This window comes from Cotesia glomerata, linkage group LG8 (genome assembly GCF_020080835.1).
Source record: "Cotesia glomerata isolate CgM1 linkage group LG8, MPM_Cglom_v2.3, whole genome shotgun sequence".
NCBI lineage: Eukaryota > Metazoa > Arthropoda > Insecta > Hymenoptera > Braconidae > Cotesia > Cotesia glomerata.
The window spans coordinates 5,343,543-5,367,920 of NC_058165.1; the positions used below are offsets into that span (position 1 = coordinate 5,343,543).

A 24,378-nucleotide genomic window follows, 5' to 3' on the forward strand; every position below is an offset into this window, starting at 1 on the left:
TTATTTGTTTAATTTAATAACTGTTCTAACGAAGAAAAATAATATATGTTTTTGACATATTAACACGATTTTATTACTGTTTATTTAGGGTGGCCCAAAAAAAACAACTATTTTTTTTGTTGAGTCTGGAGTGAAAAAATGTTAGTTTTTAATGTTTTAAGAGCCTTCACCAAAGGACAGTTCAAAAAAAAATTTTTAAGAGGTCACTCCAAATTTTTTAAAATTTCAAAAATCGTCAAAAATCGAACTTTTTTTTTTTTAATTTTTTTTCTCGTTACGATATAATTTTATAGACTAAAAAAAAATAAGTTTCTGAAAATTTCAGTTCAAAATTAAAATTTTGAAAGGTTGCTCATAATTTTTTTCAATTTATTAGTGCATTAGTCTAGATTTTTTCGAGCGACCTTTTACAATTCGAATTAAAATTCCATGCCCGATAATAATGATATCAATTTTGATTTGGACGACGATGATTTAATCATACGTATTCCAAAACGTTATATTCGAGATGTGCAAGATCCTTTTGATTTTTGTTCAGACATCGAATTCAAGTAAAGATATAGATTTGACAAGGATAATGTTAAATTTGGAATATTACCTCTTATAGAATAAAATTTAACTAAAGTCAATAAACGAGGATTACCAATCCCACCAATTTTTCAATTAATAATATGATTGCGATTTTATGCAACTGCAAGTTTTCAGGTAATTATAAATCAAGTTGAGAATATTTATTTCTTATTTACAGTTATTTGCTAACTTAGAGAACACTGAAAAGAGCGTTTTTATTTTTCAAATAAATATATATTTTGATAAAACTATTCTTACAGCTCATTTTAGGTGATACCATGACAGTATCACAACCAACAGTTTCCAGAATAGTTTTTCGGGTGAGCGTTTTACTTGCAAGCGAAATTCATGATTACATTAAAATGCCTCGAACTCAAGCAGCAAAATTAGAAAACCAGAGACTTTTTGAACGTTTGGGATTTGGTAATGGAGCAATTGGAATACCCGGGGTTGATGGAACAATTGATTGCACTCATATCCGATTAGTTCATACAATGTTTCAAAATATTAATGAAATCTACAGAAATCGAAAGGGCTATTTTTCTCTGAATGTACAAGTAAGTATTTCTTTTATTTTCACTAGTCATTACAGACTGAACAACTTATAATATGATAATTTTTATTATTTCGTAGGCGATTGTTGGCTCACGGATGGAATTTTTAGATATTGATCCAGAATGGCCTGGTAGCGCTCATGATAGTCGAATTTTTCAAAATTCTCGAATTTACATGAGATATTCTGAACGTGAACTAACTGGGATACTTGTCTACGTATTCTTGATAATTTGTAATCATAAATTAAAGTCACAATTTTATCTCAGTTGAATTCCGAACTGTAAATGTAATAAATTCAGAATTGTAAATAAAATGGATTCTATAAAAATTTAAACTTTTGTTAAATAGATATCATTTGTAATTACTTTTTCAAAAATATATCTATAAGAAAAGTTTTTGAACGTGTTTTAATAAAAAACAAAATTTTTTATAAAAAAACTATTTTTATTTTCAACCTTGACATTTTTGGTTTGATTACATTAAAAAGTAATTTATTTAATATAAAAATTTAATACATGCTTTAATAAAAAGTTACGGGCTTAACACTCTAATATAGTTAAAAATTGCATTCAAATGCACTTTAAAATTAAAATACTGTTAGCCCTTGGTACTTAAAAAGTTTTTTTAACGTACAGTATAAAATTATTTGTATTTTAAAAATTGCTATCACCTTATAAAATCTTTCAAACTAACGATAAATTTTTATCTTTACATTTCTATGCTATTTATTATAAAAATTAATAATAAACTAGAAACATCCAGAAAAAATCATGTCAATCATGCCCGTAATTCTTATTTTGTTGTCTTAATAAATTTAACTCACTTAGTTCAGCTGCAGCGGTTGCTGCACGAATCTCTAATTTATACTTTTGTTTCAGGTGTTCTATTGTTAGATTATGTATCTCTTCTTCATGTTGACATTTCAGTTGAAATAATTCCTCTTCTTGCTTTATTATTTTCTTAACCTTTCGCTTCTATAGAATTTCTCGTCTTCATTGGGTGGATTTTTTCTTCCTTTAGTTCTTTTCCTAGATTGTTGAGCTAAGATGATTTTAAAAATATTAATTAAAATATATATTTTAAGTATAGTGGCTAATAAAACTATTTCTACCAACGATTTTTTAGTAACAATAGACGATGAGGGTTCACGTGGTAATTCTTCATCATCATTGCCATCATTCTCATCATCTGGGAATAGTTGTTCAAGGCTTATGTATTCTTCACATTCCATTGAGTCAACAGCATTACACTTAGCTAGATAAAAAATATTTCATATAATTTCATTAATAGTGAACGATTAACCAATATATAAGAAAGTCAGAACAGCAAATATCTTGGTAGTTTTAAAAATAAAATAATTACAGAAGGAAAAAAAGATGAAAACGTCCTAGTAACTTCTTCTTCAGACATATTTGAAGAAAATAAAATCGGTGCAGTTTTAATTAAGTTTGGGGCAATAAGTGCAATATCAGGATCAACTTCAGAATCTGGAATTGATGGACCGACCCCAGTTGCAAGGCGATGTTGCTTTTCTGTTGTCAGCGCATTCCGTTGTTTTGTTTTTAGATTTGACCAAAGTTTTTTGAGTTGATCTGCGTTTCGCTGCAATATTTTAAAAAATTATTATAAATTCGGCATACTATGTATTAAAAAAATAAAGATGAAATTAACAGATAACTAACAATTTTTAATTGTTTCTCTTTGAAAAAATCAAAATAAAACGCAGTTAACGAAAAAATTTCACATCCCAAGCGGCATACATTTTTTTTTGTTAATGTTTTGTTAAATTTAAGTTGACAATTATTAATTTTTTAACTTCTTGTTGAGTGAAATCTACCAAAAAGTTAACATTTTTTTTTGTGACGCTTGGGATGTAGAAAATTTGAAAAACTACAAGTCCAATTTTCAAGAAAAACTTTCTAAAACTAATTTATTTGTAAAATTTAATTAAAAACTGATCAAGTGGCTGTTAATTTTAGAGTCATATTAAAAATTTAATTTTACCTTTTCAGTAATTATACTAGATGAATTAAAGTCGGTTGCGATAAAATCCCATGCTTCTTTTTTTTCATTTAATGTATCAGCATCACTCTTTTTATTTTCCATTACTTGGGCATAATTTTTTTAAATTTGTAGAAAATATTTTTTTTCGACAGCGGTAAAATTAGTACTTTTTCCTTTTTTTGACATATTTTCTTCTGATCTTGCGGTAATAATTTTCTAGTGTAACTTGAATTTGAGGCTTACAATTTTCTAAGGTACATTTGTACATCTGTTTACAATTTTGAATAAAAAACTTCATTGTCAAAATTTAAGTACGTTTCAACCAATGAGATCATTGGAAACATAAAAATTTTCACGGAAATTGACAAACACGCGTTGACTTGACTAATATATATGATGATATGCATTCAATGTTAATTGTTTAGATTTTATACAAATTTATATAAATATTATGTAAATAAATTTTGTAAATAAAATCTGTATTAATTAAGATAATTATATTAATAAAATATTTTGAGAGAATTGTTCATATTTCCGGAAAAATAAAGTTTTTTGTGCTAAAATGACAGACTCAATAGAGTTTATAAGTTTATTAATAAGATTATCTCAATGGATATAAACTTCATCTACAACCGAAAGAAACCCTTTTGTAGAGAATTTAATTTCCTGCAAGTTTGTTTTCATGATTTTTGTCCAAATTCAAATACTAGTTGTGACAAATATTTCAAAAAACTATAATTTTATCGAAAAATGAAATATAATTGACCGTCGGCACGTGATCTTTTTGAATAGTACGTTTTACGAATTAAAACGTTCAGATTATTTTAGTTAAATTTAGACTTTCTTCTCGTACAAATCTATTATTTTATTATTCAATAAGTGAAGTTACAAAATAACAGTATCCTCTAAGTGACCACTACAATGTGCAATGAAATTTTATCTTAGTTTATTATTTATTATTAGTTATCTGGAGTTTTCTTACATCTCAATGAGTTTTCCCCAATATTTCTTTGCAAATTTTTCACATATTTTTCCCCGGATATTTACTATTTTTATAGATTATATAAATTATTTTATCGTGTTTTCCGATTTCCCGCTTGCGTTTCGATTTTGTATTATTATTGTTATTATATTGCTAAGTTTCTTGATTTTATCTATAGAGGGCGTTGCGATTAGCCCCACGGATACGGATTATTCCTGAAGGCGCATTTTCATGCTGACGCTTGGACGCTGGTTCGAACGTAAAATTTGGCCCTCTATCGGACGATAGCCAAAAACAGAAGACAAGAAATGAAAAAAAAGATGAACTATTACTCAGAGTGATTGTTATGTACTTGCGTGACCGGCTTTTAATACAAACAACTAACCTGAACTAACCAATAATCATAACTGTTTGATAAATAATAACTTGGAACTTTAAATATTTTAATTATTTAATTAATTTTATCTGAGTTGATCTTGTAAACATGGTATGTATTATTTTGTGATACTTATTTTAACATTATACTAAAATCAGAAGACACTTGACCATGTTTTGATTTTGTTCAAAAAATAGAATTTTTTACAGAATCATTTTTTTTTAAATTGCATTTATAACTTTTACCCGTAGAATTAGAATAAAAAAAAACATTTTTAGAAGAAATTCAAAAAAATAAAAAATGCAATTTTTGTTGTTTATTTTTTTTTTTAATACTATTTTATTTTTTAAATACATAGAAAAATCTTAGGTGTCTGCTAATTTTGATATCATGTTATTTTAATTAAACTGAAATTAGCCGACAACAAAAAATTTTTAGTTTTTTTTTTAAATAATTTTATTAGAAATAAAACAATTAAAAAAAAAAATTGTACGTATAGTTTTTCAAATTACCTACATGTAGAATTTTTTATTTTAATTTTTTTTGTAATCTTTTTGAAATAAAAATAATTCTAAAAATTTTCAAGTGTCTGCTAATTTTATTTTACCTCATAAAAAATAATTTTTTTTTTAAGTTTTATCTAATGTCTACAATTTACGCGAAATAAAATGAAATTCAATATTTTATAATTCTAGTATTCACTCGCTCATAAAACCGAAAATGCACATGAAGATAGTATTTGGAGTTGTGCTTGGGGTCGGCCAAAAAAGAAAACCGATACTCAGCCAGACAACGAAGATTCACAGTAAGAAATTTTATGATCAAGTCACGAATATTATTCATTTAGATTATCTGACATTTTTTTTTTTTTTAATAAAAAAAAAATATTTCAAGAATTCGCACTCGAAAGTTTTAAAGATTTCTAAAAGAATTTTTTTTAGCAATTGAATATTTATAAAAAATTAAAAAAATTTTCAGCTATCAGTTAATTCCATAATTTTTTTTGTTTTTGTTATTAAAACTTGATTTTTAAAAATCAAAATAATAATTTCTCAAATTTTTAAATAATTTACAGAATAGTTAAAAATATTTATTAACTTTTATAAAGATTCAGCAGTCTATGTTTTCATTTTTTTTAATTAACTAATGAAAAAATTTCACAGCTATCATGAGTTATTAAATTATCAAATAAAAATTTTCTATGATACTAAAATTAGCCGACGTTCAACAATTTTTGTGTTTTTTTTTTTCAACAATTAAATTTCAAGTAAAAAAATACTTAAAAAAAATTGCAGATATAATTTTTAAAACCTTCCATAGGTAAAATTTTTTTTTTAATTTTTGTTAAAATAACTTTTTCAATAAAAAAAATTATGAAAATTTTCAGATGCCAGCTAATTTAATTTTCATAAATTTTCTTACGAAAATTTAATTACTTTTGAATTAATTTTTTAGAGATTCAATTCGATCATCCTCTGACGACGCTGAATACATTGTCACTGGCTCAGTAGATGACTTGGTAAAAGTTTGGGAACAAAAGAACGGCAGTCTAAAATTAAAACACAAGTTATCAGGACATTCACTTGGAGTTGTATCTGTCGCAATAAGTTCCGATGGCACAAGTTAGTATTTTTTATATATATATATATATATATAATTTATTAATCCAAAAAAAAAAAAAAAAATCATAGTTAATAAAAATAATTAAAACAATATTTTATTATCAGAATGTGCATCAAGTTCCTTGGACTCAAGCTTGAGACTGTGGGATTTAGAGTCTGGTGAGAGAATCTCGAGTATTGAAGTCGGCCCGGTTGATATTTGGACTGTTGTATTTTCTCCTGACGACAAATTTATAGTTTCTGGAAGTCATGCAGGCAAAATTCACTTGTATGGAACTGAAAGTGGTAAACAAGAACAATCATTGGACACCAGAGGAGGAAAGTTTACTTTGAGTGTAGCTTATGTAAGTTTAATCTATATTATTACAAGAATAAGAAAAATTTTGTCTCCAGGATAGTCATATGATAAAATCGGGTTTTTTAGTAAAATTTAATGTTATTATAAAGATCTTGACTTGAATTTGTGCCTTTTCAAGGTTTCATATCATTCCTACCGATAGTCAATTTATTATGATAAGTATTTAGGCTGCATTCGAAAATGCTCTATCGCTAAATACATAATTAAGAAATTACCTTGTATCTTCTCAACTATTGAAATTTTTAAAGATATAAGCTCATCCCGATGTTACACTCATCGAGACCTTTCATTTGAGTACTCACATCAATTTTTCATATATTTATATATATATTATATATATGTACTAGCAGGTCGCCCCGGCTTCGCACAGGTATTTAACAAAAATTTTTAAATTAATTATTAGAAGGATCTAATGTTGAAAATTATAAATAAACTCTTTGAGAGTTTAAAAACCTGATTCACACAAATTCGCGGAAATTCGCTCAAATTCAGGCACAGAAGGATCTAACGTTGAAAATTGTAAATGAACTCTTTGAGAGTTTTAAAACCTGATTCACACAAATTCGCTCAAATTCAGGCACAGAAGGATCTCACGTTGAAAATTGTAAATGAACTATTTGAACACTTATAGAAAATTACTACAAAATTTGGAGTCTGTAGGAACTGCAGTGTGAAACTTAAAAATTTTCATTGTTAATACCCACTTCTGCAATCCCCTGTGGGATGAAATATCGTAAAATTTGTTAATAAATGATTTTTCCATCATTTATAGAAAATTCCTATCAAATTTGGAGTCTGTAGGAGCTATAGTTTGAAAAATAAAAATTTTCATCGTTAATGCCCGGCCCCACAACCCCCTTTGAGGTGATCTATCGTAAAATTCGTTCATGAACTATTTTTATATCTCTTACAGAAGATTCCTATCAAATTTGGAGTCGATAGGAGCTATATTTTAAAAACGAGGATTTTTTATTGTTAACTCCCCCACAAACCCATTTGGGAAAGGAATTTCTTAAAATTCGTTCTTAGCTGACCTCTACATGGCAAAAGTAATATTCCTACCAAATTTCAAATTTCTAGGTCTGATGGTTCCCGAGATATCGTGATGAGTGACTATTTAGATAGGAATCTCTTATAATAATATAGATATATGAAAAATATATCAAAATGCATGTGGGTACTCAAATGAAAGCTCTTGATGAGCGTAACATCAGGATGAGCTTACATCTTTAAACACGTCAATAGTTAAATTAAGAAAGTACAGTGCAATTTAACGAATATCTTGTGAACTATTGACATTCTTAAAGATATAAGCTCACCCCCGACATTACACTCATCGAGATCTTCCATTTGAGTACTTACACCGATTTTTCATATATTTATAAATACTATAATATATATCTATACATGAAAAATATATCAAAATGCATGTGAGTACTCGAATGAAAACTCTTGATGAGTGTAACATCGGGATGAGCTTATATCTTTAAAAACGTCAATATTTAAAAAAGTACAGTGCAATTTAACCAGTCATTATTTAATAAAGCAAAATTTTATTTATTTATAGTTCACAAGTCACGGTAGTCACATAGTGACTGCAAGGTTGCTAGTAATTAAGTATTATTAATTTAAAAAAAAATTGTAAATACTTGATTTGCTAAAAAATAAAATCTATTAAATTTTATTTTTTTAATCTCGACGAAATTATTATTTTTTAATATAGTCGATTAATTTTACTGCATTAGTTTTTAATAATAGAAATTTATTTTTAGAGTCCTGATGGAAAGTATATTGCCAGCGGTGCTATTGATGGAATAATCAATATATTCGATGTAGCATATGGAAAAGTCTTGAGAACATTGGAAGGTAAAAAAAAATAAATATTTTTATCTTTAGTTTTTTAATTTTCCAGATAAATCTTTTATTGTTTAATATTTAGGTCATGCTATGCCTATTCGATCACTCTGCTTTTCTCCGGATTCACAATTACTTTTAACAGCTTCTGACGACGGACATATGAAGCTTTATGATGTGTAAGTTTTATTAATACAATTTTTATTATTATATTTCTAATAAAATTAATTAACAAATTTTTTCTTACCTAACAGAAAAGACGCAAATGTTGCTGGAACATTGTCAGGTCATGCATCGTGGGTTCTCGGAGTAGCTTTTGGTCCGGATGGTCAAAAATTTGCTTCAAGCAGTTCTGATCATACTGTTAAAATTTGGGAATTAGCACAAAGACAGTGCTTACACACTTTCAATGATCACAATGATCAAGTAAGTTTTATTTATTTCTTCTTATTTAAAATAGTCAAAAAATTGAAGCAGAAAATTTTATAAATTTTCTCTTCAAATTTTTTTTTTTTAATTTTTTAAAAATGATTCTAATTTTTTTTTTTTTATTTTCAGGTTTGGGCAGTAAAATATCATCCTGAAAAAAATAATTTACTCGTTTCAGTCTCAGAAGACAAATCCATTAATTTGTATGAATGTCCACAGTGATGAAAAAATATTATTATTATATAATACCTAAAATGTAAATTACATTAAAAACTTATTCTTACATACTATTTAATGTGATGTTGATTTTTTATGACACAGAAAATTAAAAATATCAAAAAAAATTTTTTAGTGTTTAAAATTTTTAATTTTTATAATTTAAAAATTTTTATATTTTGAAGTAAATAATCTGATGTACAAAAAAATTTTTTCAAAATTTGCTTTGACTATTATAAAAAATTTTTTTGAAATTTAAAATGAAATTTTTATTTTTGAATTTTTTTACTAAATTTTTCACAAGAAAAATTGAAACATGAAAAATAAAATTAAAAAAAGAAATTATGCACGGAAAGAACAAAATGACACGGGATATCATCCTAGATTATATTGAATGAAAAAAAAATTCAGATAGTAGCTAGTATAATCCAGATTACAATGGGTATAATCCAGATATCACGCAGTATAATCTAAAGTCCCGTGTAAAAATCATTTGATATCATGATGAGGTTCATTATGAATCTCATATTTTGACACAAATATGAGATTCATATAAAAGCCATATCAATAGTCATTTGAAACCCGTAATAAGTAAAATACTTATGTGAACGAATTTTTTTTTAAGTAGATTAGTAAAATTTTTATTTTTTCTGTTAATCAGAGGAAAAGTATAACAATTGAGAATAGTATTTTTATCATGCACTATACTGTTGAACTATTTTACTTTCTTTCTTGATTTTCTTAACTTATAAAAATATTCAGAAAAATCTATCTCGGTTTAAAAAAATTTTTGACTGACAAAATTTTTTCGGAAAGAAGAATATTTAAAAGGGTTGACCTTGGAGGCCATCTCTGTAATTTCCTAATTCTCTTGAGATTCTTTCAAATTTCATATCTGTAGGAACTGTATTTGAAGAATATGATATCTTTTAATAATTAACAACCCCGCATTACTATGTGGGGGAGGAATTTCGTAAGATCCTATTCGAGATGATTTCTACATTATAAATAAAAGATTCCTACCAAATTTTGAGTCTGTAGAGGATACAGTTTGGAAATAGAAATTTAACATTTTAATACCCACCCCCGCAATCCTTATTGGCGGGGGTTATTGCAAAATCCGCTTTTAAGTCATTTCTGCATCACATATAGAAGACTCTAGCTAAATTTGGAGTCTGTAGGTGCTATAGCTTAAAAATTACAAATTTTCATAGACTATTTCTACATCTCTTACAGAAGATTCCTACTAAATTTGGAGTTTATAGGACCTATAGTTTAAAAACGGGAATTTTTGATTTTTAACACCCCTGCAATCCCTTTTAGGGGAAGAATTTCTTTAAATACGTTCTTAGCTTACCTCTACATAGCAGAAGTAATATTTCTATACCAAGTTTCACGTTTCTAAGTCCTATGGTTCCCGAGATTTCGTGATGAGTACGATTCTTAGTTCATTAAAGTAAAACAGCAATAAAAAAATGAAGGAACGTTAGAATTAGAAAAATAAATAGTCATAAACCATCTAGGAAAAATTTCGCTTCGAATGGTCGTAGTTTCATGTCGATATGATCAGTGGTTTAGGCGTGATTGAGCCTCAAACAAAGACCATTTTCATTATACAGTTGACGCTCTCTGAATTGGACCTCTCTGTATTTGACCACATTCTTCCTCTGTATTTGACGATTTTACACAGCTCTTATGGACAAGGACGAGTCAAATACAGAGAGCGTTGACTGTATATATATAGAAATAGATTATCTGATGTAAAAATAATAAATCTTGATTTAGAAATGATTTGATGTGAAATATAATAAACATTCATCTTCGCAGCTGTATAACTCAAAAGCTGTTGGTCGGGGGGATTTACGCAGAGGAACTTTTTGTAGCAAATTTTATGCTCTACAAAAGCTATACACGTGTTTTTCCCAAAAAAATTTTTTTCACGTCAAAAAATCAAGTTGAAACCGATAAAAAATTTTTTTCTGTGTTATTTAAATAGGAAATTGAATTTTTGAATGAGCTAAGCCGCTATTGCACTTAAAGCCTTTTATCCGGTGGCATAATTTTTTATTTTTTATAAAGTATCAGATTTTCAGGTAGCTCAGAGAAAAAAAAAATATCGCCTAAAAATGAAGCACCCTAGTAAAATATTAAATGTCTCGTTATCTTCCCATTGGATAGAGACAGTTTTATTAGCGACTACCGTAGAATAAAAACGTTCATATTGTCAATTGTATAAGGCAGCCCTTTGGTCTGCACTCAGACTTTGTGTAAAGTTTTCTCTACAAAATAGATATTTTCCCTCGTAAATGGAAAAAAGGGGAGAGAACTAGGGTTGACAATTGTTAGAAAAATTAACTAACGAGATTCTTTATCTTGGAACTCTTGTGAATAAATAATAGAATCGATATCGAATGAATGGAAATAATATTTTTAAAAAAGTATTATCTTTGGTAAGAAATACTTTTATAAAAATTTCGTTCAGAAGGGTGAATATTCAATGCGTCGTTTTTCTTTCGTTTAACAAGTTATTTTGACTAATCCTATTAGTGACAATTATGACAATTTTTTTTAATCTTCCTTACACTAGGAAAAAATTGCATAGTTAGATGAGTTATAACGTAACAAGTATAAAAATATAGTATTTCTGAACCTTTCTTTTGTAGTTACTCGAACTTTGCATTAGTTCAAGTAACTATTGATAAATAGTTATATAAACTATACTTTAAATAAACATTTTTCTGTTATCGTGTTAAACAAAAAATAATTAAGTGGCTGAAAGGTTGTTACGAACGATGTCTCAGATAGCTTAACTGGAAGAGCCCTTATTGCGTAACCAAAAGATCCGGGTTCGAATACTGGTCCGGGCTGTCCGAATTATTTTTTCAGTTTTCTGAGTTCAAGTTAATCAAGATGACTATTGAGCCGATATTTAACTAAAAAAAGTTTGGAAAATCCAAAAGTGTACGACTCATAATGCTCATTTAATTATGAAATATTAAAAAAAAAAAGCATAAGCCGTTCAAAATTAGTTGCCGAAAAAACAGCTGTACTAGGAAGGTAATGCACAGGTGCCCCTGGTGGAATAAATGTACATAATATGAATAAATATATCACCATCCATGTAAATTTTACATGGATATATTTAGATATACAGTCTTCTGGCTTTTTTATTTTGTTAATTGTAAAATGCTGAAAATGCGGGAAAGCGGAAGATCAGGTTTTGGTCTGGATATCTCAATTAAAACGCGGAAATATTATTAAAAATTAACACTATAAATTTATTTACACTAAATACAAGTTATATTTAATATGTTAATTTGCGGATTGTTTAAATAAAAGCGGATAAATAAAGCACTGCGTGAATAATAAAGCGAAGCCGGTTGACACGTGGTTGAACACACTGCCGGCACTGGAAAAACGGAGAATTAATTGCACAAATAACACAATTTATCTGTAACAAACTAAAGCGAATTAATAACAATTAATTTAAGCGAATTAAATTATTAAATAAGCAAAATGCGGTTTATTAACAAAAAGCGAAAGTAAAGTAACACTGATGGCGACTTGTTGCAATGAAAGCGTGGGAGCGAAAGATAATAATAATAATACGTCTTCTTCCTCGTAGACTTGGGGAAGAAGGCTGATTGCGCATGTCTGCGGAGCGATTAGCCAATCACACCGTCGAGACATGGCGTGAACAGTCAAGCTAAGCTTTGTGCAGGTGGTTAGTTTAAGCGGGAACTAGCGGTTGGCAGGTGCGGCTCGTGAAATTGGGAGTCCCCCAGGGGTGACTTGATCGCGGCTGGGCCTGTTCATTGAACATTAATTGTACAAGAATGACACTGAATAATCTAACCATTCGCATTCGATGACCTACAGTTCTCCTTAAGAATTAAAAAAAAAAAAAATTAACTTAATTGATGCATTTTCTCGCAAGTTATAGTGTTTTCAGAGTTTCATACATGACGGACAGGAAAATTGTTTGGCCTATTTTGATGATTTTTTCCGTTTCTAGTGCACTAAATCAATATTTGAAAAGTGTCAAATTAATCTCCATTAAATTATCTTGACAATAGTATGCAAAATATCTTGATTCCGTGAACTAACAAGACTATAATAATGAAAATAGTTGCCAAAATGAGGCGAATAAAATTTTTCGATCGTAAAGCACTCTGATGCTTCGCATCACGAGTCGTGCAAATAGTTTATTAGATAAGAAACTATCTATATGGGTTCAATGTAATAAATAATTTTAGGTATTAAAATTTCAATTAAATTGTGGTGATGCTATTTAACTAGATTTTTCAAGTTCAGAGAACTATATTTTTCTCTCAGTGAAGAGAATCATCCCGCCCAGACCGGGACTCGAACCCGAATTGTTTGGTTACGCGCTAAAAGCTCTATCAGTTAAGCTATCCGAGACATTGTCCGTAACTACCATTCAGTCACCTAATAACCGTGATATATTTAACGTTGAATCTCAATGATTGTAAATTTACAATGAAATAATAACACATATGTATGATTTAACTTGCTATATTCTGATATACAACATTTATCTATATTTAAAATGTTATCATTTGGTTAATTATCTTAATACTTATGACAATCTCTTTTCTTGACACAGCTTCCGTCAGTACTTCTCACAAAGTTATTAGCCAAGTCGCATCGGCACAAAAGTGACCCACATTTCTAAAATAAGTTTTTATATTAATGAATTGTTATAGTTCATACTAGTTATCTTTACTTAAAGACTTACAATTCGCGCACATATCTCGGGTTCATAAGGCGCAGCACAAGTTCCTTCGCACTTTCTTCCACATGCTAACTTTTTTTCACCATTAGCACACGTTGAACAATGCTCGGCATCCACACACTGCATATTTTCTTCATCTCGGTAATAATTTTTCAGGCAACGGCAGCCTTGCGTAGATTTATTACAGGGCTAAAAAATAGAAAATTAAAAACAATCAATTTAAGATTACGTCTTTTTATAATTACTTACAGCGCAAAGGGCGGCACTAAAATCTCTCATTTTACAAGAGGGTTCACATGATCTGCCGCAAATGTTATATTCTTCATTGGGGCCACAACGATAACATTCTGGAAATAAAAATTTTTCAAGAATTAATTAAGCAATTAATTACATCAACACATCTATAGATTCACTAACTTATAAATGTTAGTAGTGACAAAAAAATACTGAGCGCTAAAATTTGTTTCATTGCTGCACAAGTTCGGTATCAACTAATTGGCGGACAAGTAGATAATACTCATATACATATAAATATATTATTTTAAGTACACTGGACTTTCCTGCTTGTCGCAATATTTATCTTGTGACTAATGCACCGATACACGCTATATGACACAATGACATGTTAATTATTTCATAATATATATGATTTATCAGATTTATAGTTTGTTCATTTTTCCTCGTTTTTAATCGCATTTGGGTAAATTTTATCATCAGTTAATTATATAATAGTGCAATCGTTAATAAAATATTTCGAAATGAAGATCTTCATGTTTAGAATAAAATTTTTGAGTTAGTTATCTATACTAATATTATAAAGAGGAAAGATTTGACTGTTTGTTTGTTTGTTTGTTTGCATTGAAAAGGCTCCGAAACTACTGAACCGATTTGAAAAATTCTTTCTGTTGGAAAGCTACACTATCCCCGGGTGACATAGGTTATCTTATATTATGAATAATTTGAAAATTTTTGTTAAATACCCGTGCGAAGCCGGGGTGAACTGCTAGTATAGAATATTTTGATGAATTTAATAATATACAAATCATCCGTGGGTTTAGTTGGTCTGTTGAAATTTGTTATTTATTCTATTGTGTATTCGCTAAGGAATGAAATTGTGATGTAAGGCATAGAAAATATTGATACAGCCGTATCAGAGTTCAATTTACTTCATTGAGTATTGGCTTATAAAAATTATTTTTACAATTTATCAGTAAAGCTTCGCTATCTGCAAATTTTTCCAGGTTGCTTTGGTTTATAAATACTATAGATGAATTTGCCTGACCAATATTGTATATTCATACATTAATCCATGACGCGCCATCGCAATATGATAATGTCCTTACCTTTATTTGAAATATCTAAAAAATTAATTTAAAAAAAAAATCATCATTATCATCATCATTGGATGATGATCAGAATCTATATCAAAAAGAGGATAAAGAAAATACTATAGTATTATAGCACTATAATAAACTGAGAGAAAAGTATAGAGTTGTTTTATGAATCAAAAATGGTTTGTATTTCTAGTTTCATAATTTTTTAATTTTTTATTTCAAATATTTTTCATTAATTATTCACAAAAAAATAAAAATTGAAACAGAAAAATAAAATAAAAAACAAAACTTTCGGTCGCGGGCTAATCAGAATTCGTATATTCTGCCTCGCAAGTATTACCCGCCGCTCCGATGGGTTATATAATGGTATTGTAGCGAGTGGAAAGGTCGCTCTTCACGGTCCGCGCGAATACAAGCTCCTATAAGATACTCTCTTCAAGATCCATGCTTATTGATGAGGGTAATAGGTAATTGCCCTTTTGAAAACTTGAAACATTTTTTAACTATAAATTATCTTAGGGAAAAATTTTAAAGACTAGTCTATTTGAAATAATAAAGTTTACTTGACTTTATTTCCAAAATAATTCTTCAATTCTTAATTCACGTCGGATGAGTTTTCAACTCTCGAATTTTATTATTCGAGCCTAATGCAGGCTTACAACACTCCAACAATCTGCAGACCATCAACAACAATAAAAAGATAATGGAGTCCTCATTCAGTCAGATATAGTAAAGCCTGTACAAATGACCACCTTTGTAATTTGACCACCTCTCTATATTGATCAATATTTCTAAGCGTCGGCTTAATTACGCTTACATTACCCATACTAATACCTCTCTAATCTGACTACCTCTCTATTGTGACCACCTGACTAGTATGACCTCTGTTTTGAAGTTGTTTGAGTTCCAATTCACCTGTATATATTGACCGATTCTCCCCAGTCATTATATTTCGCCTTATCTATGAATCTTCTTTCGTTACTTTTGTTTAATATTGACGAACGTGATACTATTTTGACTGACACCGTACATAAATTTTCTAATAACATCTAAATTTAACATATTGCTATTGTGCACGTTTCAAGATTTGTTGTTTAATGTTTCGTAAAACATGGATGAGAATCTACAAAGTCATTTTAATAACTTTATACATGAATTACCCAAGTCGAAAAAATGAACTTACATGAGCTTAAATCAATTGTTTTAGTATAGCAGTTAAGTTCATTTAAGTTAATTTTTTTAACTCGGGTAGCTACTGAAAGAGAAATGGAAGAAATTGATAAGTTGTTGCCTGTATATAAATTTGTTAAAACATGCCCAGCAACGAAACCTTTTTGAAACGATGCATCTGTTGACGGCTGGATGAAAGAAATTTGGACTCGCCTAAGGTATGGTAATTACGGAAAGGCACATAAAAAGATTTACCTTAACACTAATTGTAGGATATGTATAGTAGAACCAGAGACACTAAATCAAGGCAACTACTGAGAGGACTTCCAATGAAGGAAATTTGTGTTTTTTTCAAGGAGATAGAACGAAGAAAGGATACTAATACAGTACAGCCTTGATATAACGAAACTCAAGGGAAATAGAAATTATTCGTTATATCGAGTAATTCGTAATAATGAGGTTTGTTATATAGAGGTTGGATTAAACTCGATTCGTTATAACGAGGTAAGAAAATTTCCACCAATGAATAACAACTCATTCAAATCAAAACACAGAATTATTTATTTGAAAACATTTAAATCAGTTTAAGGTCAAAATCGACATAGAATGAACAAAATAGACAAAATAAACATAGGTATTAAAGAAAACATAACATGATTGAAGAATAATAGCATTAGCTTAATGATATAAGCTTAATCTTCATTTTTCGCTTCTTTACTCGAAAAAAAGTGTTCGTAATTATATCCAAAGCACAATCGAACTCCGTAATGGATTTAACTACACCGTCAAATAAACCACCTTTTTTGAAAAATACATATTTAATCACATCTAGAGCGTTGCGTGCATCTTTTATCGTAAAATCATTTTGATTTATTTTATTCTCTTCTTCCTCTGCGACAGTGATCAAACAGCAATGACTGATTTATGAAGAATTAAACGTGTCAGCACTCGTTATATTAAGACATTAATTATTGTGGAATTAAGTGGGGATAATTTGTAGAATACGTTATGTAGAGGTTATAGGCTGGAAAATTCTTTATATAAAGGTCAATAATAGTTTCTATCTATATTTTGCAAAAATTAAACTTTCGTTATAGTGAGGTTGTTAGAAAAATATATTCGTAATACAAAGGTATATTTTACATAGACTCTTATGGGCAGTTCTAGGGGATTTTGAAAAATTTGTTAAATCGAGGAATTCGCTATATTGAGGTTACACTGTATATAATATCTGAAAGATACAGGTGAAATATCCAAAGAAAATACAACCAAAGAAGATAAATACACTAAAAATGACCTATAAATGTCTAGTTACCTATTAAAAATAAATTTTATGAATATAAATGTTTTCTTTTAAAAAAATATTAGATTTAAGAGAAAAATGTATAAGAGTTTGTTAACATCAAACTGTACAACTGGTATTAATAAATAATATTTTTATTCGATATTTCAATATTTTATTTAACCTTCACCATATTTGCTTTGTCCGAAATATAATATAATTGACATCCATTAAAAAAAGTCTTTACGATAGCTCGTCAGAAATAGATAAAGAAAATATATTTCATTAAATAGTAATTTTCAATTATATATCTAAAAAAACCTGAACAAGTGACCGAATTTTTTTATTTCTTCGAGAAAAAATCAATATGCTTTTAAATTTGAATTGGAAATTTATTGGGGTTCTTAGCTTTCTTACGATTTGTAGTCGATGTAACATGTGGAACCCATGCTGAATCCAAATTAGTAATTTGGAGACCAAAACATTCTTCATAAATTTGTTTGATCTTATCAGATAACGATCTTATCATTGAAACTGCCAATTTTCATCATTTTTACGGTTTTTTGAAGTTTTCTCGAAATTTCGAGGGTGTAGGGGTCAAACTGACCTCGAATTTGGATTCAGTGGACCAAAATACGTACCCTTAGGTAGGTCCGGTCAAATGCATATTCTACTTAATTTTTTTTGTGTGCCGGTGTAATTATTATTGTTGTTTTAACTATTATTGCCTACAACATGAAAATCATATGGCTGCCCCAATTTTTTTTTCCGTGTATATATTATAGGAATCATTTTGAACTCACCCCGCACGAAGATTTTATCTTTATTTTATTTTTAGAATGATTCCCATAATGATGTAGGAATGATTCCTATAATATTCTAGGAATCCTTCCTATACCATTATGGGAATAGTTCCCGTAATGATATAGGAACCATTACTATATCATTATGGGAATATTTCCCATAGTATTATGGGAATGGTTCCTAGTATAATTGTATAGGAATCATTCCTATAATTATAGAAACCATTCCTGTACCATTATGGGAACCATCCCCATCATTATGGGAAATTTTCCCATAATTCATGGGAACAGTTCCTATAATTGCCTGGGAACTGTTCCCATCAAATTATGGGAATAGTTTCCATATTTTTCTTTCCGTGTATTATTTTTATTTTAATTAGTTGAAGTTGTACAGTTTTTTAACTGTTACGTTCCCGAAAATACGGTAAATAAATTCATTGAGATTTAAATAATTAAATAACAGGTTTTGACATCTTGGGTAGTCGATCGACCCCCGGTGTGTCGTCACAGATGAGTTTACTTTACTAACCACTTAGCTTCAAAAAGCGGGTAGGTGTCGTAACCCACCTTTCGTAAGTACTCCTCGGTATAATACCCGTATCTGGGGTTATTGATCGAGATGACGCCTCCTGGAGGGTGAACCTCGGGAACCTCTACCAACTTCCAGGTCCTGGTGATGTCCGTCCAAAAGGCAGGGTGGTTGTTGCTGGCGAAGATGGACTGACCCTGTGGACCCTGGTACGAAGGTGATTTGGGCGAGTCTTCCTCAGCGGTTCGTACTACTCTCACCCGGGGTTCCAAGAGTATCTCGTCGTCGATTATTTTCAACGGGGGTTTAGGCGCCTGAACTACTTCCACTCGCGGCTCAACTGGTTTTTCGTTGTTGATTAACGGCAACAAATGAAACAGCTCGGCTATGCGACGACGGCCCTTTTGTACCGAGCGACCTGATCGACGTGATCGACGTGATCGTCTTTTCCGAGACATGAACCGAAGGAATTTGGTACTGGCGGAAGGCTAGCTTGCGTTCTCGCCGAAGGGTTTCCTTATATGGGGTGGAACAGCTTGTTAAAGGCTCGCTCCCATAATAAGTGTAGTGGGCTATATGTTCAGTATAGCAGGTTTATTGGTTATTAAGATCTGGGGAGATTCAAGCCGATTGACAGAGCTCTCTGTACTAGAGAGTTCGAGATCTACTGACTTGATCTGCTCCAGAACAGTGTTTATAAATCTTATTGTCAGCCATATTGGTGTAGCTCAGGTTACTCCTGAGAGAGTCGACGAGGCCCGGGTTCCATGCTGACGCAAGATGTTTTGGTTATCCGCGGCCACGGCGACTCTCTGCTGACGCCTTATCACAAGAGATTTCCGTTACTCCGCTGTTGGTATAACCACCAGCGAAGCAACAGATATCCCTTGTTATGCGTTCGGAGAATCTGATCAGTAAAAATAAGATCATTTAAATAAAATAAAATAAGTCTTGAAAAAAATTAAAAATTAAATCTAGGCGGAAATTCGTGGAACGTAACATAACTATTCTACACTCCCATCCCAAAAAGCCTTTTATCTTACTTTTTTATACATAAATTAGTTTAATTATTTCTTTAAATACTTATATATAACTAGGAAACAGTTATACATTTATAATAAAATCATATAAGTTACTTCAGAAGTTACATTCATATAAATATATATTTTATTTCCCGGCTCTCTCGATTGCTGCAAATTTTAAATCTTACATTTTTTTCTAAAATTAGAGTGCATCATAATTTATAAAGAAGTTTGGAAAATCCAAAAATGCACGACTTATAATGCTTATTTAATTATCAAATAATATAAAATAAAACATTTGAAAAAATAAATATACGACAGCTGTAATAAGATCATAATGCTTAGGCGCCCCAGTGGAATAAATTTACATAATATATATAGATATACAGTCTTTTGGTTTTTTTGTTATTTTATTAATTTAACTAATTTTTTTTTTAAGGGGGGGGGGGGGGAATGTCATACTAAAACTCGACGCTAACGCCCCTACCCACTAAACCCTAAACCCCTTTTCTTCTTTCCCCTAATCTCTCATGTGTGTGTGTGTGTGTGTGTGTGTGTGTGTGTGTGTGTGTGTGTGTGTGTGTGTGTGTGTGTGTGTGTGTGTGTGTGTGTGTGTGTGTGTGTGTGTGTGTGTGTGTGTGTGAAAGTATGTGAACCGCTTATAACTTTCGAACGGCTTGACCAATTTCATCGCGGTTGGTGCCATTCGAAAGGGCTTGACCAAACTTAGATTTTGAAAACTATTTGGACCGATTCAGATAAATAGATTTTGAGAAATCTTCAAAAACTGAAAAAAAAATTTTTTTCAAATGTGGTTTTTTTGGAATAACTTTTAAACGGCTTGATGGTTCAACTCCAAAAACTAATCATCTCTTAACCTCAAAAAACCACGTCGATCGCCACCAGTCCGGTCAAAATCAGTTGATTCGTTCGAGAGATATCGTGAACGAAAGAAAACCGAAAAAAGTGTTTTTACATGCTTTTTTTTCGGAATAACTCCGAAATTCCTAGCGCGATCAATTCAAACTATGAGATTCTTTATGAGGCTTGAAAAACTGCGTCAAATGCTGCCAACCGTGTGAAAATCGGTTAATCATTCAAAAGTTATTGCGGTTTAAAAATTCAAAAAATAGTGTCATCAAATCTCTATCAGAATTTTTAGCTCAAAGAGCTCAAAAGCATAAGAAAGCAATCGCTTTGAGCTCAGAGAGCTCAAAATAACTCATAAATTGTATTTTTGAGCTCGAAGAGCTCAAAAACGTCGTTGGTGCAATATTAAGCGCCTAAGTATGGAATTAGCGGGAAATCGCAGGGATGGCCTTCAGGCCCGAGTAAAAACAGAATTCCGCCGCAACACCGCTGCACGGCTTTTTAAGCGCCGCACCACCGCTGCACTACAGCCGTGACAATTTTGGTTATTTTATAAGTGCCGTATCACCGCCGCACCACCGCCGTGACAAGTAAAGAATTTATCTATTCGCCGCACTACAGCCGCACCAGCGCCGTGACAAGTAAATAAATTTCTATTCGCCGCACCACCGCTGCACCACCGCCGCACCACAGCTGTGACGCGCCCGGGTAAAAATAAAATGATTAATTTTGACGAAAAAATAATAAATTTCGTTCGACCGCCGCACCACCGCTGCACCACCGCCGCACCATACCACTGTTTGATGGTATATACATTGAAATAATATATTCGTTGATCATTCAAATAGCTTAACTAAATTTTTTAAGTTAAGTATGGCTTGCAGTGCAGTTGGCAATGTTCGAGACTTCCATGCAGACGATCCAGGTTCGAATCCCATCACAGTTCAATTTTTAAAATTCTTTCAGAGTATTTCGATAGGCGTACCGCTTCTGTGCAACCCGAGGACGAAATTAAAAATCTACATCAACAATACGACTAAAAAAATCAATAATTTCGCGGTGCTTTGGCCTGATTTAAAAAAAATTTTTTTTTTTAATATTAGGCATTCGATTAAAAGGAGGTTGATCAATAGGTCTTACATAAAGATTTCTAGTCGCATTATTTATTAATTAATTATTGCGTGATAAATTAATTATGATACCATTTTTTGTGAAATTGTAGGTACGATTTAGCATTGGTGCGGCGGTGGTGCAGCGGTAGTGCGGCGATGCTAGGGGGAGTAAATTTTTAGCGTGCGGCGTAATAGTCCGCCAAACGGCGGTCGGGCAGCGGTGGTGCGGCGGTATGGTGCGGCGGTGGTGCAGCGGTGGTGCGGCGGTCGAACGAAATTTATTATTTTTCCGTAAAAAATAATAATTTCATTTTTACTCGGGGGGTCAACCGTTTTCCTAATTTTTTTTATTTTAAATCAGAGGGAGATATCAATCGACACGCACCATTCCGGTCTATTTTTTTTAGAGAGGGGAACTTCAGCGCCATTTTTCTAATTAAAAAAAAAAATTTTTTTTTTTTGATTTTCATTTTTGTGTAGTTGATAAGTAATAGAATAAGTGTAAAAAATTTGAAAGCATTAGTCATTACCTCATAGAGAAATAAAATGTTTAAAATAGCTTAAATTTTAGACCACTAGACCACCAGGTCTTAAACATTTCTTTGTTGCTGTAGGATGGACAGCGGTGCTTCTCGGCCTATCTTACCTTACCCCTCCCCAGTGCTCTGTTAGCACGTCTGGTGATGCTGTAGGAGTATTTAGTAGCATAACATTAAACATTTATGCTGAGGCCCCTTAAACTAAAACATTTTTCTTGGTTAAGGTAAATTTTACTTATTTCAAGAATTTTTCGTCTTGATTCAAGACAATGAAACTTTTCAAAATTATTTTCTTGGTTTAAGAATTTTTCTCTGCATTTAATTTAATTTTTTTTTCTGTGTATTTAATCTCATTTTTATATATTAACATAAAATAATACTAAGATTAGTCGACGTTTTTAATTTTTTTAAATTTATTAAATTAGAACTAAAAAATATTTGTTTTAAATTGCACTTATAATTTTTAAAGTTTTTTACAAATGAAATTTTTTTATAATAATTTTTTCAATAAAAAAAAATTCTTAAAATTTTTAGACGTCAGCTAACTTAATTTTCATTAATGTAAATCATATTTTTTAGCCTCGGTTTGAATCATGACGATACAAGTGTCCTATGGGTATATAGTTACCCATCAGGTAAACTCATGGGATCCTCTCGAGGCGATAAGGAGTGGTCGCAGAAATCAAAACAAGAGATGCAACAAGTTATGCAGTAGGTTGATTACATTATAAGAGCAGATATTGATAACTACTAATTTTATATAAAATTACAGCGATGCGGATTTTTCATGTTTGGAAAACTACCCTAACGCAGGATCTGTTTCAACAAGTTATCCAGAGCCTAAATATAACTACCGAGCAAATGACATAAGCCCACCAAAGACTAGTAATCCAGGATGGTCATTCGGTAGTGGTTCAAATGGTTTCGACACTGATTTACGTCCGGCGGATATTGATTCAGAATATAGTTTTGATATGATTGGTTCAAACAATTTTCAACCACCAGCGACCAGGAACACTGCTTGGCTACCTGATTTTAATATGAATAATAATCAAGATTTGTTTCCCAAAAATCCTTATTCAGGATATTCTAATGACAATAATTATAATGATAATTATAGTAGGGGAGGGCTTTTCTCATATAATGACGATACCGCTGATGAAGGTGATTACAGTTATTATTAAGGGGGTATTCTGGTCTAGAAGTCTAAATTTTAGGCATTTTTCAAACTAACATAAAAAAAAAAATTAAGAACATTTTTATTATCGGTTTTTTTATATGATGTTTATTAACGTTTCAAGAATATAAAAAAAAATTGAAAAAAAAAAAAATGATAAATTGGACAAATTACAGGTCGGTGAAGTGGGGGCTACAAAAAAAACGGTGCACCCTGGTTGACATGATTCCAGCCCTTGTAGTGATCTGAAACAAAAAAATTTGAAAAATTCTCAATCTGTAAAGATGTCGCTATCGCGTTGACCTTAGTCAAGAAAAAAAAAAAAAATTCACAAAATGGCGTCGACATGAAATATCAATTTTTTTTTACCCCCTTTTTTTGACCTTTTTAAATTTTTTAAAAATACTCCAAATTGAAATTTTTAAAAATCCAAGGCAGACGCGATAGAGAAATATATAAAGAAGATTCCCACCAAATTTCAAAAGAATCGGTTGGGTAGAACTTGAGATATCATGTCAACCACTTCAAAAAAAGTAGTTTTGAGAAAAACGCGTTTAAAGTTTGAGAAACAATTATAGTAGAATAACTCGTATAATAACATTCAATACTCACTTTGGATTAATCGGCGATTCCAGATCCATACATTGGGCCTTCCTCAACTTCATATTCGATGTTTTGTGAAGTTCTTTCAGCTAATCGAGCTGTTCTGCCTTCTTTGGAAGCAGCAGTAGCTCGTAGCTCAGAGCGCTCAATCCGAACTTCGTTACGTCTGATAGCAAATGAATGAGCTTCAGTACCAACGGTGATGCCCATAAGTT

The 24,378-nt window shown here is 30.6% G+C and overlaps 3 protein-coding genes and 1 long non-coding RNA gene across 6 annotated transcripts; 2 read left to right on the forward strand and 2 right to left on the reverse strand.

Moving 5' to 3' along the window:
• The first annotated feature begins 416 nt into the window (after positions 1-416).
• On the forward strand, positions 417-1,429 carry LOC123270036 (putative nuclease HARBI1). 2 transcript variants are annotated; one of them, XM_044735976.1, is made up of 3 exons: positions 417-705; positions 831-1,127; positions 1,204-1,429. In XM_044735976.1, exons 2-3 carry the CDS (start codon positions 849-851, stop codon positions 1,393-1,395), a joined length of 471 nt encoding a protein of 156 aa, XP_044591911.1. In that variant the 5' UTR covers positions 417-705; positions 831-848; the 3' UTR covers positions 1,396-1,429. The 2 variants fall into 2 exon arrangements, 1 of the variants encoding a protein (XP_044591911.1); XR_006510525.1 differs by having other exon boundaries at positions 831-1,121; positions 1,204-1,218.
• Positions 1,430-2,089: 660 nt separating this feature from the next.
• Positions 2,090-2,706, reverse strand: LOC123270038. The gene is made up of 3 exons (XR_006510526.1): positions 2,488-2,706; positions 2,241-2,379; positions 2,090-2,166 (listed from the first exon to the last, which is right to left on the reverse strand). It is a non-coding gene; the product is annotated as an uncharacterized LOC123270038 (long non-coding RNA).
• Positions 2,707-4,442: 1,736 nt separating this feature from the next.
• LOC123270035 (WD repeat-containing protein 61) lies at positions 4,443-9,040 on the forward strand. Its single transcript, XM_044735974.1, has 8 exons — positions 4,443-4,598; positions 5,183-5,292; positions 5,943-6,109; positions 6,215-6,453; positions 8,240-8,333; positions 8,407-8,500; positions 8,576-8,747; positions 8,880-9,040. The coding sequence occupies exons 1-8, from the start codon at positions 4,596-4,598 to the stop codon at positions 8,970-8,972; spliced, it is 972 nt and encodes a 323-aa protein (XP_044591909.1). The 5' UTR covers positions 4,443-4,595; the 3' UTR covers positions 8,973-9,040.
• A 4,446-nt stretch (positions 9,041-13,486) lies between these two features.
• LOC123270037 (chymotrypsin inhibitor Ani s 6-like) lies at positions 13,487-14,330 on the reverse strand. Of its 2 annotated transcripts, none has more exons than XM_044735978.1 (4): positions 14,140-14,330; positions 13,975-14,069; positions 13,726-13,911; positions 13,487-13,658 (listed from the first exon to the last, which is right to left on the reverse strand). In XM_044735978.1, exons 1-4 carry the CDS (start codon positions 14,189-14,191, stop codon positions 13,560-13,562), a joined length of 432 nt encoding a protein of 143 aa, XP_044591913.1. In that variant the 5' UTR covers positions 14,192-14,330; the 3' UTR covers positions 13,487-13,559. The 2 variants fall into 2 exon arrangements, with proteins under 2 accessions (XP_044591913.1, XP_044591912.1); XM_044735977.1 differs by having other exon boundaries at positions 13,972-14,069; positions 14,140-14,327.
• Between the last annotated feature and the right edge of the window lie 10,048 nt (positions 14,331-24,378).